This window comes from Onychostruthus taczanowskii, unplaced genomic scaffold, assembly GCF_017590055.1.
Source record: "Onychostruthus taczanowskii isolate IOZ18803 unplaced genomic scaffold, ASM1759005v1 scaffold4, whole genome shotgun sequence".
Lineage (NCBI taxonomy): Eukaryota > Metazoa > Chordata > Aves > Passeriformes > Passeridae > Onychostruthus > Onychostruthus taczanowskii.
This window is the reverse complement of record NW_024501459.1, coordinates 19,414,680-19,433,566: the sequence shown is the minus strand read 5'-3', so window position 1 is coordinate 19,433,566 and position 18,887 is coordinate 19,414,680. Positions and strand designations below refer to the sequence as shown.

Genomic DNA, 18,887 nt, shown 5'->3' with positions numbered 1-18,887 from the left:
AGCTAAGGGCCTGAGCCACTAAAGATGCATCCAATTTCCATGCTGTCCAAATGCTTGTAATCACAGATTTACAATAAACTGAGCTATCATGAAAAACAAGGCTGCTCATCAGGTGGCTCTTGGTCTTCAAAATTTTCAAGACAACAGAAGTACTGGGAGGTAACAAATCTGCCATAGAGAGGCTAATTTCCAAAAATTTCTCATCACCCTTTTCCTTAAAAGCAGCGGACCTTAAAGAATTTCTGTTCAGGAACTCAAAAGCTGAGGTACCTTGACTCTGCAGTTAGTCTACAGTCACTACTGGAAAAAGAAAATCTAACTATCTTTTTAGTTTACAGTTACATTACTGGAAAGCCAAAGGTTTTCTAAGCACTGTAAAACCACATAATAAAAGCAGAGCCCATTTTCTGTAGAAACCAGAGGTTCTGTAACTTCACAATCAATCTGTAGCATAAATTGCAAGGATGGTGCTAGATGGGAACAAATTTTATTTAATACATCACAGTAAAAATCATCTAAATTTTGTTCATCAGAGCTTCACTTGGCACAGGTTATCAGAATCTCATTGGCAGCACTCCAAGAAAATACTACTTGCTATTTTTAAGATCTATCACCCTTTTTTGAGTAATTTTGTAGCCATTAAACAGCCCATGAGAGCAATCACAGCTATGTATACTAGCAAGTTCCCTGTACAGCACAAAGAACTATCTTAAATTGAAATGGTAAAGTATGAGAAGTTTCTTTCATTTGTCCTTCTCCCCTTAAACATCCAATATGTTGGGTTGTTTTCTGTTTCTTCTTACTCTTCTGAGTTTTGTTTCTTCTTAGTTCACTCATGTAATTCATTGCAGACTTCAGGACAGTAACCTCTGTAGAAATTGCTAGTGGCCCACAGAGCTAGCATAAAATAAAAAGTTACAAGTCTACATAACCTTAATTTTACGGTTATAAGCTATATTTACTGCAATAACATAAGTTTGAAAAGACTGCTAAGTGTTCAGTGTGGGAATGCAGGGAATTTCTCTCAAGTTAGTTTTATGGAGAAATGTGTTGTTAAACTGTAGGAAAGGTTACAGTCCTTTCAAGTGTTCCAGAGCTGAATGCCTATTAGGCATTTTTAGGGTATGTATAAAATACCCCAATCACTCCCTCAATATCACTCACAGAAATTCAGATTCAGGACCTTTCCTCTGTTCAAGTCCCTTTGGTTTTAACACTGTAAACTGACCTGAGTGAGAATGTTATCAAGGATCAAGGTGGTAGAATTTGCTCTTTAACTCTTGCCCACCTGGACTTCTTTGACTTGGAAGTGTTTCTCATCGTAGCATATAGACATGAGTGAGTGCACAGCAAAGCTGAAACTTTATGAACATGAGAGATGGGAGTGCTCTTAATATTTCTATCCTGATTTTACCTAATGAGTCTGGGCAGGCTCCAGTCACCTGAGTGACTCAGTTTCTCCACCTGTAAACCTGCAATGACTACTTTCAAATACATGGGATCCTTTTGTGACCTGCCAAAGAACAAATGCTAACCAAGAGAACGTTCTGTTGTTCCACACATTTCTCAGCCTCTCCTGCCCTCAGTCCCTCACTCTTCCCTGCCAAGGTATGTGCCCACTCTCTTTGCTGGGTGACCACACAATAAGCTGGACTGAACACTGCCTGTAGACAAAGACTTAACAGGATGCCTGTGTTACGGAGTCAACCTGCTCAGAGTCAACCTTGCTCATTAAATCCAAGCACACTGCCTCCAGAAGGTGGATTGGCACAACTGTTATGTGACAGAACCAGCCAGAATGTGGAGACAGGGTCAGAAGACCTGTCTGCACAATAGATACTGCCCCTGAACGTGTTCCTGATGTGTCATGGCTCAGGGAAGAGAGCAGCCTGCACTGAAGGCTATGCACTGCTCAGGGTACCCTGCAGCTTCTTGGTTTGATATACAAAACACCCCAGTCTTTTGAAAAATCTCCTTTCTTACCTTCATGATTTTATATTATGCCTGTTATCCACATCTACTGCAAATGTTGAACTTTCTCTCATCTCCTTGTTGCTCACATCATTATCATTTTAATTTTGCATTTATTCTTTATAGGAAACAGTTTATTATTTTTTACAGAACATCAAGAGGATCTGAATCTGAAACAAGTCTTTGCAATCCAGCCTACAGTGTCATGTAAAAAATGAAAAAAAAATTGTGTGATAGAGAAACTGAGGAACAAATGCTTTCTGGCATTTGCTTTCTCTTTCAGGCATCAGGGTTTTTTAGAGTGCAAGGAAAAATTTTTTATCTTCCAGCTACAGTTTGCTAGCAGCATCTTTTGGTTTTAAATGCCTAATGATCTGCTCTTCCAGTGGAGGTCATGAAAATAAATTTTAGACTGGCCAAACAACCCCTTGAAGTTCAGTTTACCTTCTGCCAGACTTCTGAAAAATGGTAATGTCATTCTGCAATGCCCTCTGCTGGGAGATGCAGCCTGGAGCTGGAAGGAGAGCTACCAATTCCCATCCTCCAGCAAGGAACAGATATTTGCAATGAGATGGACTGAATTTTCACCTTCTGTATGAAATCCTGACCCTGATGAAATCAGTGAGGTCCTAGCTTTTAATTTTCACTTTGCCCTTAAACATTCTTCCTTCTGAAAACTGCACTGGGAAAAAAAAAAAAAAAAAAACCAAAAAAAAACCTGTTTATTTGTTTATTTCAAGTCCAAATGAAAACCTCATTACTCATAGACATAAAGATCTCTTTTTAGCATTTGAGCTCTAGAGGGAGGTTTTATGAAGAAGCTTTCACCTGAAAAAGTCTTTCTTCTTCTTGCCATTCTTCTAAGTCTTTTAACTATAAAAATCTCTACAAAATCACACATGCAAATGGCATTCATATTATACAGGTATGATTCTGCCTAACATATATTTTCACTGACCAGGATTCTTGTAAAAAAAAAAAAAGAAAAGATTCTTGTAAAAAATAAAAGAAAGCTATACAGTGAAACAAAGTTCACTGCTATGCAGTGAAATAAAAGAGTGTATCTGGAACCCGATGTGTGACAACACCAGCCCTGCCAGCTGCCACATCTGTCTGCCCTGGAGAGGCAGTATCCTGGGGCCTCAGGAAGAAAAATCTGGATCTGCCCCACTGAGGAGCAGGATATTAGTGTGGAGCTCACACAAACAGCACCTTCACCCCCACAAGCACACTCACACCATGCCTCTGTGGCTTAGGGAATAGCTTTTCCTAGTTCACAACTCTTCTAGAGAATCATCCCTGAAAAATATTTTCCAGCCTTGGCAAGGGAACACTATCTCTGTTTTGGTTTCAGCTCCTTCAGCTAGGCTGGTTTTACATGATGTTTGTCTCTCACCACAGCTGTGCAGTGGGCATCCAGCAGGAAGAATTTTTCCACAGTAGACCCCAGCCCTCTGTGCTTGATGCTTTCTCCTTCCTACTCATGTTCTCATAGCCTAGGTCCTACCTGGCAGGCCAATTATCTTATATTTCCTACTTATTATTATTTCTATCGGTTAAATGGAAACATTTTCACCTTGTGATATGTTCTCTGCACTGACCTGCTGTATCACCATGTGCCTCCCTTGGCTCCACTTTACAGGGACTGACACCCTTGGTGCCAGAGAATGCAGGTGCAGTAAAGCTGCACACTGCCTGGCAACACCATTTTTATTTGAAGTTACACATAATTATCATTGATTTGAAAGTGTGATCTCCTTGTTACACAGCCTTACAAGATGACAGTTTTTTTCCAGAAACTACTTTCCAGTGTTTGTCATGCCCTCACAGGGATCGAAATGTTATGGTTATAAGAAGCTTTGAGGATTATGCCACATTCATTAAAAGGCCCCCAGACAAGTATTTTTTTTGTTTTGTATACTGTCCTGAAAAATCTTCTGCTTCTCCTGGTAAGCACCATGTCACACTCATTTGAAAATGAACATGTATGTTTACAAACATCCAAAAGTGAGTTGACCCCTCACAGCAAGGACTAAGATTTCCATTCTGGACACTTAACTGTTCTTCTCAGGAAGAGTTTCCTTTACAAGAGAACTGTGTAGCCCAGGCAACAGGTGGTGGCTGCTCACATACTCTAACCTTGAAATTATTAATTGAGAGGAAGGTTGGAAGTAACTGGAAGTTTTTCCAGTCCTCATGCCCCTCATGGGTAAGGCAGCTGTGCCAGCAAACTGAACTGAAAATCCACCCTCTCAGCTGGCACCTTCAATGGAAGCATTGACAGTGAAGTCCAAGACTGGGATAGCCTCCAGTTTAAGCTGTCCTTTGATCTGAGTCTGTCTCTCAACATCACAAACCAGTGTTATATGAGGAATCTTGTACATACTGTTGGTTTTGCTGCTTTCAAGAAGCTGTCTCCCAGTCTGGTATCTTTCATTAAAAAAATTTAATTCACAGGAATGCTTGCTAGTTGTTAAATATATGGCCAAAAATCTAGATTTAGCCCTGAATTTTCTCATGTAGATGCACTGTACTACTAATAAGGAATAAGCAATGTCACTAAAAATGATGTTATACTGGATTGTGATGAGGAACAGGATTACAGTAATATCCTGCAGCTGGGAGCAACGAGTTGTACAGTTCTACTTATGCTGGAGGCAGCAGAACACCTTAGGGAGAGGCAGTCACTGCATTACCTCCATCCCAACTTCTGGTGCAAGAGATTGGAAGGCAGAAAGGCCTGTAACATGCCATCACATATCAAGAAGAAGAGTGCCTCCCTGCAATCATTTTCCTCTTGTCTGGCAATGGGTAGCACTCAGAAACTACTTTGGTATTACCAGGCTCTGCTGACCTCTTACCATTACCTGAGCCCCCAAGAGTTCATTGTTCAGAGAAGTGGGCTAAGAAGAGTTCTAGTCAACCTCAAGTTAGGCTCACTTTGGTTCCCAGAGAAAAGAGAAGAGGGAAATTAACATCCTGCCCTAGAATTTTTTTTTTGCCTTCATCACTGTTATGGCAAAATCCAGTTTTATCAGCATCACTGAGAAAGCTTTCAGTAGCTTGAGGATTAGAGAACATTATGGCTTCCACCCAGGACAGCCTTCCGGCTTTCAGTCCTCTCTTCCTAAGGATATATTGAGACAGTATATAAAAAGAGAGAGAGAAAGAAGCCATCATCATCAAAGTAGTCATTCTGTACTTTTCCAGCCCTCAGCAATCAGTAACCTTTCCATTTGCACCCAAGCAGTCAGTAGGAGACGTGATTTGAACAAGCTACTTCACTGATTTCCTAAGAGAGGACAAAATTCAGGGCATGACCTCTACTCCTTCCTTCTGGCCACAGCTTAGCTGAAGGCCCAGTATGTCAGAATCACCTCCATGTGATTCCAGGGACTAGTCTGGAATCAATTTGACCCAGTAAGTCTCTTTGATTGCATCAGGCCTTTCAGAAGTTTTGAACAACAAGGATCTAAACAGCAGGCAGCAATCTGCACAAAGCCAATCTTTTCAGTTCAACAATTTTTAAAGGTCTGTGTCTTTTTTCTTTTTTTTTTTTTTTTTTTTTTTTTTTTGGTTTCAAATGCTTTCCAACTGAGCAAATGCTGCAACGAGTTCATGGGAGAAGGCCTCGAGGCACCCCTGACTTTGGCACCATCATCCCATAGACACTCCATACATTTTTGGCACCTTGCAACAGACACGCTGACAGCCACAGGATTGATGGAAAGGGAAAGAAGCTGTTTTACAGTCAGAAGAGAACATACTCACATTTCTAAGGCCATTTGAAAGAATGCCAGAATGATACTGGATTTCGGCATTCTTAAGCTCCTTTAAGATGCTGCAGCAAGTGGTCTTTTCCACATGTGATGATGTATTTCAGGACAAGAGTTTCTTCAAGATTTTCCAAGCCTGTGGGCTCCTGATCCTTTTTCAAATTAAAGAGATGATAGCATACTGGGGAGAATTGTGATTAGTTTAAACTCTCCACAGCTGCAAGAGATGAATGTAAAATTCCACCCAAAAATCCACTTCTTCTGGATTGAATTTACCTACATGACACAGAGTCCTGGCCAAGGGACCACTTAAAAGGGCTGGAGCAGCATCAATGCTATTTAGTTTCTTCCATCACATCAACCCAGGAGAGGCTCACAACTCTTCTTCCCAACACATCTCCCCCAGCAGCACTGACATGGATCAGGCAGGGTATTAACAGTGACCTGAGATATGTGGGGAGGAAAATGGAACAATGAAATAAAAGCTTAAGTATGAGGGAATTCAGACAGGGTTTGCAACGCATTAATTGAAAAGCACAGAGAATTGTAAAATACCTTGTAACAGAGAGGCTTTGCTTGGAGCTCTTAAGGACAGCAGAACCCACTTCATCACAGGCTGAGAAATCTAGAGCCATCTTGGCAACGGGAGGGTAAAGCACTGTGCCTTCCATCTCAGCTGACCTAAGGAGATGGCAATGCTCTGTTTAGCTTAACAGGACCTCTCCCTCTAAATTGCTTCATTATACTTCTAAAAGAATAAAATAATATGCTGCCCTTGGAAGACTGGTGACTGACACCTCCCACGTCTGTCTGGATTTATTATCAGGGCCATAGGTGAGACCCACCTTTATGGGGCTTTCCTCAAAAATGCCTGCCCCGACTTCCCGGGCGCTACTGGGGATGCCAGCTGTGGAGTGATCCTGGTTTGAAGGGGACTGAGGCCGCTCGCTCCACAACTGCTCCTAATCTACGCCAAAAACAAAAACAAAAAAAGTTTAAAAAACAAAAACAGGTTTCTCCCGCGAAACCTAGCAAAGCCTAACCTTTTGGCTCTAAACAGACCAATATCCAGCCCCGTGAACTGTATGACAGATGCATGAAGTTTAACCTCTATTTTAAACCTTTCACTGAGCCCCGTGAGGAAGACAGACCCTGGCACCAAACCCTGCTCCCTCTAGGGGAAGTAGTCATGGTAAGGCGGGAAAGCCTAACATGGCATGCGTAGTCGTGGCCGAGTGGTTAAGGCGATGGACTAGAAATCCATTGGGGTCTCCCCGCGCAGGTTCGAATCCTGCCGACTACGGCCGCGGTTTCGTGGCTTTGTATTTTCCTTTTTTTTTCTTCTTCCCCTAGTTCACTGCCGAACGCCGGGAGCGGCGCAGCGGGGCGGCAGCAGCGGCCCGACCCCGCAGGAGCCACGGAACCACCCCCGCCGCGGCCGGGCGGGAGGGCAGACCCCGCCCCTGCCGGCGCCGCGGGGCCGCCTTGGCAACCGCGGGGCGGCAAGATGGCGGACGATCTAGACCGGCTCCTGGACGAGGTGGAGAGGCGGCTGTGCCAGCGGCACGGCATCGGCGAGGAGCACGAAGCGGAGAGGCGGCTGTGCCGGCGGCACGGCATCGGCGAGGAGGAGCCCGCGGCGGCCAAGGAGGGCAGGTTAGCGCTCCCGCCACGCTCCCGCCCCCTCACGCACCCTCCCCGCCGAGCCAGGCGCCGCCTGGGGGGCGCGCAGCCGTCCCGCCTGCCCCGTGCGGCCGGACCTCCCAAGAGCCCAGAACAGGCGGGCTCGGGAGCCGGAGCGGGGCCGACGGTCGGCGAGTGTCACCTGCAGCCCGTGTTTTTGAAAGACCCAAATGGTGTGCCAGCGAGTTTAGTTATTTCAGTCTTTGTCGCCTGCGCGTACAGCAGCCTTGGATTAAATATGGCGTTAAAAGCTGCAGTAATTTGCCTCTGAGTTAGGGTTGGGGATTATTTGGCTCTGTTACTGACCTTATGATATAACCTCTCTGTATGTAACTGACCTCAAATATCTATAAATCTCGCGATTTAGAGCAGGAAGAACTTTAGCAGTAGCATTATCACATTTTTTATTCTCTTGATACTTCAGTCATTTCACTGAAATCACAGAATATTCAGAATTGGAAGGGACGCACAAGGATCATTGATGTCCAGCTCCTGGCCCTGCCCAGGACACCGCAAGAGTCACACCGTGTGTCTGAGAGCATTGTCCAGAGGCTTCTTGGGCTCTGGCAGGCTGTGCTGTGACCATTTCCCTGGGGAGCTGTTCCAGTGCCCAAACACCCTCTGGATGAAGAAACTTTTCCTGATGTCCAGCCTAAACCTCCTCTGACACAGCTTCATGCTCTTCCCTCTGGTCTGCTTTTTTCTGTTCATCATTTTTCTGTTCATACTTTACTAACCATATCCACTACAGTAAGCACTTAACTTACATGCTACACTTTGAGGTATCTGCCTCAAATTCCACAGTTTTCAAAATGGTGATTTTGCCAGTTTGGTCCTGGCAGGGTCATTGCTTACAGTACTGCCAAGCATTCTGTGTCCGACGTCCCAGCCTGCCCTCAAGCTTCCATCCCAGACATCAGGTATCCATCCTGGCCCTGAGGTTTCCATCCTGGCCCCGACAGGCATCTTTGCCAGCCCTCGAGTTTCCATCCTGACCATCAGATTTACATCCCAGCCCTCACAGGCATCTCAGATTCCTTTTGGAAGGTCTGTGGACCAGAGAGGCTTGGCCAGATAGAGCTATCTCCACAGGTGAGCTGCTGAACACTTTCCCAACACACATTTCAAAGTCTCAGGAAAGGATCTTGAAGAATCCAATGACTAATGCAGGACTAGCATCTTTGGTCACATTACTGGACTTCCACATTGTTTGCATAATGGTTAGATGAGCACTTAATTTTAGTCTATCTAATTACAATCTTGGAAAAAAAATTGCACCGTTTTCTTCTTTCTTAGGAGTAGATTTGTTCTTGATTGGTTAATGCAGTGGTACTACAGGCCTCTTTCTTTGACAAAGAGCTAGCAAACAGCAGACTTGAGTGTTACTTGAGCAAAAGCAAGTGCAGGTGATCTTTCTAAATGCATCCAGGAATTCTCCTCAGGACACCTGCAGTTGTGTAGCTTGAGTAGAGACCTTCCTCTGACCTTATCATATTCCTGCTGCTGAAGATAAGTGTGAAAAATCAGGGTTGTCCAGTTAATTGCCCAGTAGTAGCAGGGGTTATACTGTCACACTTTTATTCACAGTTGGGAGTGGTTGGAAATTAAAAGAAGCAAGCAAAAATAAGACCTATGATGGGACAACTCAACAGTGACTGAAAGGTGTTATCCTGCAGTTTACATCTGTTCGGTCATGATTTGGATGGCTTACCTGAGGTACTACAAAAATATTAGGGGGAAAAGGCTGTAACTGTTTATATTTTTAAACTCACAGTTCTTAGAATTGCTGTAGTCTTGCTACAAAAATGAAGGCTGATTTATTTATTTTTCAGATCAGCTAAAGTGTTAATGAGTGCTGGCAGCAGCGAAGAAGATCTAGACAACATTATTGATGAAATCTGTAATGACAGCAGCTTTACCAAAACACCTCCGGTGAGTAGGGGTTTGCAGAACAAGTCAGATTCAACAATGGAAGTAAAAGCACCATAAGCTAAAACTTTTAAAGCAAAACATGAATGAAAGCAAGCTGTAGAATAAACTTGGAAAGTAAAGCAGAAAGGAAAATGCAGTAATCCTGTGGTGAGAAACAGGAGAGATGTCCTTACCTAGGCAATAACAGGAAATTAAAGAACATGCTAGTTCAAAATAGAGCATAGTGTCAATGCTCAGAATCACAGAATGGTCACAGTTGGAAGAGGGACCTCTGGAGATCATCTGGTCCAAGCACCTGCTTAAGCAGGACTGCCTAGAGCCAGTTGCCCAGGACTCTGTCCAAATGGCTTTCAATTATCCCTGAGGATGTAGACTGCAGCCTCTCTTAAGTAGCCTGTTGCAGTGTTTGACCACCCTCACAAGTCATGAAGGTTTTTTGTACATTTGAGTGGAAATTCTTGTACTTCAGTTTGCACCCATTGCCTCTCCTGGCAGTGATCCCACTGAGAGGAATCTGGCTACGTGTTCTTTATTTCTCCCTGACATACCTTCATAAGGTTCTCCTGACCATTGTTTTCTCTAGGCTAAACAATTCCAACTCTCTTAGCTGATACCTGGATGTCAGGTGGTCTAAATCCTTAAGGACCTTCATGGTCCTTTCCTGGGCCCACTCCATTATGTCCATGCTTCTTTTGTATGGGACATAGTGCTCCAGACATGTCTGTGAGGTCGTATCTGGAGTAATGTGATCTGTTCTGGTCTCTCAAATACAAGAGATTAACCTACTGGAGAACCTTCAGCAAAGGCCCATGGAGATGGTTAAGGGACTGAAATGCCTGTCTTATGAGGAGCAGCTGAGAGAGCTGGGACTGTTCAGTCTGGAGAAGAGAAGGCTCCAGGGGGATCTTATCAGTGTGTATAAATAGCTGTGGATGTATTAAAGGAGGGGCCAGGCTCTCCTCCATAGTGCCCAGTGACAGGACAAAAGGCAATGGACATGAAAACACACTAAATACCATCTGTACACAAGAAAACACTTTTCTTACTATGAGGGTGGTTAAACACAGGGACAGTCTTCACTGAGAGGTTGTGGAGTCTCCATCTGTGGAGGTGTTCAAAATGCAGCTGGACACAGTCCTTGGTGAGCTGCTGTAACTGACCCTGTTTTGAGCAGGGGAGGATCCCTTCCAGCTGAAATGATTCTTTGATTCTGTCTCATCAGTGCTGAGTAGAGAGGAGGGATCACTTCCCTGGACATGCTGGCAGCATCCCTCCTAATGCATCCCAAGATACTGTTGGCCCTCTGTGCTGTAAGGACGCGTTGCTGGCTCGTGGTCAGCTTGTTATTGACTGAATTTCCCACAGCCCTCTCTGCAAAGCTGCTTTCTGGCTGCTCAGCCCACGTGCTGTTCTGTGCATAAGGATTATTCCTCCCCTGGGGTGAGAGTTTGCATTTCACCTTAGCTGAACTTGAAAAGATTCTTCTCACCCCGTTTCTGGAAGTCATTTGAGGTCCTTCTTAATGGCAGCTCAGTCATCTGATACATCAACCACTGCTCCCCATTTTGTATCCTCTGCAAATGTCTTGTCACTTCACAGCAGGAGATGGAGATGAAGCTGCAAATTTACATTCTCAAGGCAGTTACAATGATAGCAGGCATTGAAAATAGATATTCATTTGGGTATCAGCAGTAGAAAATGGTGTTACTTACACTTCATAACCTCCTGCAGATTCCCATATTTTCACGAGTGACATTGTTTTTGTCTTGTTTTTGATTTTTTACAGAGTGATTAAATCTGAACCAACAAAAAATACTTCTGTACATCTGAAGGAGAGAGAATTATGCCAGTAAATTTGTATAATTTTATCATTTTATATCCCTAGAACTTCCCCTTTAGGATCTAGAGTTCTCATTCTAGAATTCAAATAAACTCTTCTGTGTGCAGCAAATAAGAAACCTTTCAAAGACTCTGTCTTTTTGAATAACCTAAGTTTTGATGGGTTTTAATTAAACAAAAGCTAAAAAACATCAAGGAAGAGGGTTTCAAATTATAACTGTTTTTAAAAGCAAAATTAGCAAAAGAAGGCCATGAAATACTAAGTCTTGATTGTAAAGTCTAAGTAATCATGTAGTGTGGAATTCCTTCAGCCAGACCTGGAAATTCAGTGTGGGAAGAGAAGCCTTGTTCCTCATTTACCTGTTACTTCACAGCCTGACAAACTTGAACAAGAAAATTCCCGAAGTCTTAGTCTCCTTCTTTTGTGACTGAAATTTTCTGGCTCCTGGTTATTAAGTAAAACAGAATATTGTGACTTTGCTGTAATGCTGCATTTTATTCTTTGGTTGTTTTTAAACAGAAGTTGAAGTCTAATTCTGCAAGTCTCACACCTGAAAGAAATAGTCTTGTTGTACAGGCACATGGGAAAAGGTAGGTGAAAAATGTTCTGGCTTGTTGGACATTGCTTGATTATAACTTCTTATCAGGCTAATAATACTGCTGTTGTTTAATCTGTGTTGGCATTTCTTAAGAAAGATACCAAGAAGAGACACAGTCTTTTTAAAGAAAAAGCAAAGATAAGCAGGTAATTTCAAAGAATTGTTAATGTGTTTTCTTGTGGTCAAAATTTATTATAAATTTATTAATTATTTGAACAATCTCTTCCTTTGCTTTATGGACATATACATTTATCAAGTGCTGCAATATGTAGATCTTTGTATATTTGGCATAGAGAATGTTTTCCATTGAGTTTTTCTTTGAACACTTTGATAATGGAAATTTTAAAATTCTGTACTTTACAAGCATTTGGATGCTTTGCCTATATGTAAAAAAATATTTTATAAATACTATGCTGTTAAACTAGGGAGAAATGTTATACTGCTTTCTCCAACCTGTTTTGCTGTAATTTAATATTTTTTAATGAATCCATATAGATGCTGTCCAGTGTACTTGGGTGGAAGCCTTTCACCATCTGGGATAGGAACAAATATTTCAAAAAGGTAGGAAACCTGAAAAAATATGTGCTACTTGCTTAATCATTGTTTTTATTCACAGCTGTGTTTCTGTGGTGGTACAAAATTCTGCATTTGAACTGGGCAGAACAACCTTAGAGTCATCTAAAGAAGTGGCTGCTTGTAACTGCACTTGAAATCAGCTGGTCCCTTCCAGCCCTCTCTTGTTGACCACTTGACCTTTTGTTTGTTTGAGGTGGTGAAAGATGCTTGCAAATGAGACATGAAACCAAAAATCAGTAACAAGTAGTTAAGGAAATTGCTGCTGTGTTGTTATTTTTCCCTGCCTCTCTTGATCTTTCTATGTGATGCCAAGTATGTGACTTAAATCAGTGGATTGGTTGAAATCTCCCAGAACCTGAACTGAAAATGGTCAGAGTACTTTGCAATTGCAGCTGAATTTAGCAGAGGAGGTACTTTGATGATTTATCCACAACATTCTTTAGAACATTACTGCATTTCCATGTGGCATTTTTTGTAGTAAGTAATTGTGCACTCAACAGATATTTGGGTGCTGCCCAGGTACTGTGTCAGTGAGGAAGACTAGGGAGAATATATCAAGTGAATATCAGTTTATTTTATGTGTTCAGTGAAGATAGGAACCTGTAAAAATAATACATGAACATATAGTTAAATCCCATACCATAATTCTGAACATGCCAGAGATGTAAAGGCATTAAGATTAGGTGACATTGCTTCTAGTCTTTCTGATTGCTGTACTTTGGCCCATTTATGGTGGATGTGCATTGTATCAGTCAGCTTCTCTGATTGTTCTTCTTTGTCCAGAGCGTGCGATCAGCTGCGTTGTACTGCTTGTGACTTCCGCGTGTCACTTTTCAATGACTACGTCTGGGATCAGTCCTGTGACTATCTTTTTTTCAGGTGTGTCTGGGGTGGCTATTAGTGTTGTGCTACCATGCTTTGGAGCTCAGTAAGAAAAGCTGAAAAGCCCTTAGCCGTGCTGTGTCACCTAAAAAGCATGCATGATACCTGTTTGGGATCAGGTGGGACAGTCTGTGGGGAGGGGGAAGCAACATCTCCCAAAATCTGTTTTCATCCATTTCTATCACCTCTCCCATGACTCTCCCTGTGCCTTTCAAAAATAATTCAAGTTTCATGGCTGAAAAGGCCAGGTTATTGCTGAAATAAGCAGGTAATCCATGTGATGGGTTGAACTCTGCCAACCAGTGCAGGGTATCTGCCATGTCACCAACATGAATACGGGCTGTTCAGCATGTGCTTTGTACCTCACCTTCACTCCTACAGACTCTGATGGTTTCAAGGCAGATGTTCTTTTTTCCACTATCAGGTGTGCTGTCATGTTCTGTGAAAATCAAATAGCTTTATTTCTTAAGATTTCTTTATTGAAATACATTATCTATTCTCTATATTCTCTATTGGTTAAGTGGAGAGGTGGGATTTTTGTTTTCTACTTGTATTGCGATGTTTTTAATTCTTTAAATAGTTTTTGAAGACTCTAAAGTAAGGAGTTCTTATTTCCAGTTCTCTAAAGCTAATGCCAAGACTTAGTGAAAGATAGTGTAGTAGGCACGTTCCTAACAGACATCAGATTTGGAGTCCTCTTATTTTAGTACAGTCTCTGTGTGAGCTTGGTAACTGATGGCAGAGGTGGATGTGTTCAGAGTATGTGCTTGGAGAGTCACATGACAGTCAGAGAAGAACATTAATGGAGATACTGGCTCCTTTTCCTTTATTTTTCCCATGTTACATCTTTGGTTATTCCAGTATTTTTCTTCCAGTCTCAAAATTCGTATTTCTTATTGAATACCATTATTTTTCCCATTACTTAAAGCAGTTTTAAAAATACCATGCTGCACTAGTCTCCTAAGATTAGTTTGATAGTGGAAAAGATTTAAACAAAAGTGAGATTCTTTTATTTACCCAAAGTCAAAATTATTTTGCTTCTCAGAACTTGAAAGTAATTAATGAAACAAAAGAAAAAAAAACACATGAGCGGTATTAGTATCAGATACCTGTAACATTGACTAAAATCTGTAATCTCTAGCAAGATACTTGCCTGTTTATTTTGAAAAACCTGAATTTTAGAAAGCAAACTTTAAGGTTAAACATTTTCCTTCCATCAATAGGTGTCTGATCTCTTCTTCTAAAATCCTTGATAATTGTTTTGCGTTTTCTTTAATTGGGCTTGTTAATGTTATTTTTGAGCAATTCAATGTCTAGTGGCCAGGAGGAGGTCATGAGAGCAGAGATAGCTAAAATGCTACATTTTCACTTGGATTTTTTGAAACAACTTGTTCTTGTCATAGCATGCTGATTTTTCATTTGTTATGGTTAATGGCTGCACAGGAATTATTTCTGGTTTGATGTCCATTCTACCTTCTTATGGCCATTTCATTTCAGTCACTTTAACAATCACCTTGAGTAGCAGTTCCTGATGAAAAATTTAACCCTATAATTTTACCCATTATGCATAGCGATTTTTACAGTAAGTTTGATAAGATAAATTCATTTTTGGGTAATTTTTTAACACAAGAATTAGCTTTGCTTGGTTTTCTTCACAATTCTTTCTCTGGAGGCTGACTGGAAATCTCTAAACCCAACAGATAACATTGTTTACAAAAACATCAGTCTGTGGTTTATCTGAGAACACAGAAACTACCCACTGAGACTGCTCTCAGGAAAGGAGTGTTCAAAACAGAATTCAAATGTATCCCTAAATTAATCCATGACAGCAGTACTCAGAATTGTCAAGATGTCTTCCGATTTGAAATGGCCTCATGAATATTTTTTCTTTAAAAAAAACCCAAAACAACCCAGAATGATCCTAACTTGAATTCACTTCTTTGGCAGGAATAACATGCCTGAGCTCAGTAAACTAAGAGCAAAGATGATAAAGAAGAAAGGAGCACGTGCATATGCTTGTCAGTGCAGCTGGAGATCCATTGATGAATTAACTGACCTGCAAACAGAGCAGCAGCTTCGGTGGGTTTGTGGTAAACATGGAGAATGAAGTCTTCTTGTGTGGGATATCTACTTGTCTGGAAATGGCTCTTAAAATCAATTTGTTTCCCGTGCAGTTCTCTGAGAACAGATGGAAAATTGAATACTTAGATCCAGAAATAGATTATAGCACCTTGAGACTCTTCCTCACATCTAGCAGAGAGCCTCATTTCCCATGTCTGCAGAATCCTGGATTCAAAATGGTGGGTTGGGAAACAACCATGACACACAAGCATATGAATTTCTGCACAGAAGTGAATCCTGCTCTTCTGCTTTGCTCATTGTTGTTAATGAGCAAGTGGTTGTTTATCTCTTAAAAAATTACTATGGGATCAGCTCTCATCTTCAAGGTTTCAGCACACCCCCAAACTTTACTTACTTTTACCCATCAGTAACCAAAACTGCAGGTGCTGAACATTTTCTTCCAATTCCTACTGCTTTCTTCAGAGCACTTTCTGCTGACTAAGGACTTCTGCCACAATGAATTTCTTGAACTTCTCTTCAGCCCTCACTGCACAAGAGATGAAAAAATTATTGTGCAATTATTAAATGTTCAGTTTTTAAATATGCAATTTTAAAGATTTTGAAGGGTATGTTACTCTTTTTATCAGTATTTTTAAGGGAAAAAGGCTCAAGCTTTTAAGAGTGAGAAAATATAAATCCCTACTGATGTTCAAATTCAGATTTTTTTTAAGTTTCACTTACCTTTCACTTCAGCTTCTCTTTAAAAAAATTTGTATTCAGAAAGTGCAACTGTCCTGTTTCAACATACTCCCTTCCCTCAGTAACTTGTTACTTGGTGAGTTGTGTTTCTTACAGTCAGTCACTATAGTTAATGAGCTTTTTCTTTTCATTATGTATACATAACACAGAAGATAGATTTCAGTTTTAGGCAGGGGGAGAGGGAGGAAGGAATAACCAGCCCTGTCATTTACTACATTGAAAAGTGTCTCAGTATGGGAAGTATGTCAGTGTTTTTGCTGTGCCGTATGTGTATCTGTACAGATAAATTCAGAATTACTTACTTTGCACAATTCTAGCTGTACAGAGCCATTTCCCTTTTTCTGAAGTTTTGCTCATGGTTCTAGTCTGTATATTTGTTCTGTTTCTGAGCCTTCCCAGAACAATTGTGTGGTCTTACAGAGGTGATTCCTGTGTCTGTCGCCCTCTGAAAGAGCAGATCTCAGTAGTGATCAGAGGCATCACACACTCTGCACCCTGCTTACCTTGTCCTTCCAAGAGTGCTTGTTCTAGAGCCTGCAGAGGCCCAGCAGTGTGCCTGGGAAGTCTGGCAGTGCTTCCTCGGTGCTCCAGACTGCTCCTTCCAGTGCCCATGCAGCCTTGCTGCAGTCAGAGGTGAGTTAGCTTTGGAGAGGTACTACTTGGCATGATGGTGTAGACATATTTAGGGTCATGTGTTGTTTTCAATGAATTTAGTATTTCGGGCTGAGGTTTCAACTCCTAGAGTCCAAAACTGCAGTTTCAGGACCAGGGACCAGTTGACTACTGCTCAGACAGCTCCTAAAAGAGCTCTGCTTGCCTTTCTGTCCTTTGTGAAGATGTAGCCCTGGTCTGGGCTGTATGCATTGAGTGTTCCTGGGTGTTCTTCAAGTGGGCCCAAGCGGCTTTCATGCCTAGAGAACATGAGTGCTAAGAATAAGAGAAGAACCCAGAGGCAGGTAACAAGCTCTTGGGAGGAAGAAACCTGCTTTCCATTCTTCTCAAAGAATGCATTTCAAAAAGTGCTGAGTTGTCTTGGCTTTTGTGTTTCAAGGCTATTTGAAACTTATGACAAAGTAATTCCACATGGTTTCTTTTGGCTAGAATTGTACTGGAACTTGTGCCACAGTGTAGAAACAAGTTGGACTTGCAATCTGTGAGCCAAAAATGGGGAAAATCCTAATTCCCATCTCAGTTCATGAGACCAAGTCTTATGTGACTAGGAAAGGGATGGTGGAGTGTCTCCTGTACCCTGAAGACCCCCCTGGAATAATCAGGTATATTCAAGTGTAATTGTTTCTGGCCTTGGTCAGAGTGGTGGAATATGACAGCTTTTTGTCCAAGGGAAGTTGTAAACAGGTACAGAATAGTACTTCTTGTACAGGTTTTCAGAATTTATCATATTTCTAGATTTGAGAATAATTGCTGCGTCATTAGATACAATTATTTTGTTGGAGGGAGGAGCAGTATTAAGATTTGATTCCCTTTCCTTTGCTTTCTTCAGTTAAATCTTACAAACCACTCCAAAGTCCTCAGATGAAAAGAATGTAAAGAAAGGTAAAACTAGGGCTTGAGTGTTCATCTGATGAAGGTATTGTCAGATTGTACAAGGTTCTCAAGATGTTGTAGCCCAGACCCTAAGTGATATTTCTGTGTTGGTTATCTGAGATAGGAGGGATTATGTACAGAATTCTGTTTAAGAGTATGTAAAGAATTCTGTTTAAGAATGCAACTCAGCTGTTGTCGAATGGAAGTACTGGAGAAGAGTGTTGCTAAGTATAAACATAACCACTGTTTTCCTCCAATTTTTTGCTTTGGAATATTAATACCATTTCCAATTGTGAAATGGGCAAGGTGAAAAGTTAACACTTTTATTTTGCTTACTGATACGCTTTGAAATTTTCTGGCCTGTCCCATTAGTCTGCAGCAGATCCCTCAAAAAAACAAGCAATGAAGGATGACAAAATGAGATTCCATCAACTTCTAATATGCTGCTCTGACTTAACTTTCACTTGTTTTACCTGCAAACTATGGAGGGTGAATATAGCTGAGAAGAGTCATTATTAAGACTTGACCTGCCATTAAAGTTAACTTACAGAAGCATAATATCATTACATATTGCTCTGCACTGTATTATATCAAATAAAGATTTTTTTTGTCCTAACACCTATTTTAGTTTTGTACAGAAGATATTCTGCAAATGCTGCCACTTGCTGAAAGACTGCCACTTCTCTTGTTTCCTGACATGTGAGTCTTTGGATCATGTCACCAGCACATGTGGTAGTCACACAATACATGAAGTGCTGTGTTGGGAGCTGCATACACAAATTTCTCTTCCTGCCAGGCCCTTTTTTCAAAAGACCGGACATTCTGTGCGTGGTGTGACACCTGGTAACTGCAGGCAGGTGGAGTAAAGGAACATCAGGTGCTGCTCATTTGTGAGGGCTACATCTGATGCCTAGGGTTTGGCTTGTGTGCTTTGAGAAAGTTCTTCAAATGTCAGCGCTTAATAAAATGAAAAGTTGGAACTAATCTGAATCTTGTGTTGCGTGAGTTCTAGTGTACTGTTCCTATCCAAGAGGAGCCTTATAAAAATGATGGTTTTTGTCAGAAGTGTTATGACATGTCCTTAGTTCAAAAGCATTGTCCAGCTCATAAGAAGCAATAAGTATTGTTGTGTTTTCTCACATCAGTGGGGATACAGCAAATAGAGGAGAATTAAAGAAGCTTTAACATTCTTTACCAGCTAACATGAGGAGAGCACATGAAATAGAGAGATCATAAAGGTGAAGGCATTTGCCACGCTTCTTGG

General features: G+C 41.5%; 1 protein-coding gene and 1 non-coding gene across 3 annotated transcripts; both read left to right on the top strand.

Annotated features, from left to right (window-relative positions):
- The first annotated feature begins 6,968 nt into the window (after positions 1-6,968).
- TRNAS-AGA lies at positions 6,969-7,050 on the top strand. Its single transcript has one exon. It is a non-coding gene; the product is annotated as a tRNA-Ser (tRNA).
- Positions 7,051-7,253: 203 nt separating this feature from the next.
- Positions 7,254-18,584, top strand: CUNH8orf37 (chromosome unknown C8orf37 homolog). 2 transcript variants are annotated; one of them, XM_041413074.1, is made up of 7 exons: positions 7,254-7,403; positions 9,263-9,362; positions 11,722-11,792; positions 12,296-12,361; positions 13,160-13,255; positions 15,206-15,337; positions 15,433-18,584. In XM_041413074.1, exons 1-7 carry the CDS (start codon positions 7,255-7,257, stop codon positions 15,464-15,466), a joined length of 648 nt encoding a protein of 215 aa, XP_041269008.1. In that variant the 5' UTR covers position 7,254; the 3' UTR covers positions 15,467-18,584. The 2 variants fall into 2 exon arrangements, with proteins under 2 accessions (XP_041269008.1, XP_041269009.1); XM_041413075.1 differs by having other exon boundaries at positions 15,206-18,584.
- Positions 18,585-18,887: the final 303 nt, after the last annotated feature.

Coding starts and splice junctions, on each gene's coding strand:
- CUNH8orf37 (XM_041413074.1), top strand. CDS start 7,255: ATGGCGGACGATCTAGACCGGCTCCTGGACGAGGTGGAGAGGCGGCTG. Junction 9,363..11,721: donor GCTTTACCAAAACACCTCCG/GTGAGTAGGGGT, acceptor GTTTTTAAACAG/AAGTTGAAGTCTAATTCTGC. Junction 11,793..12,295: donor GTACAGGCACATGGGAAAAG/GTAGGTGAAAAA, acceptor GAATCCATATAG/ATGCTGTCCAGTGTACTTGG.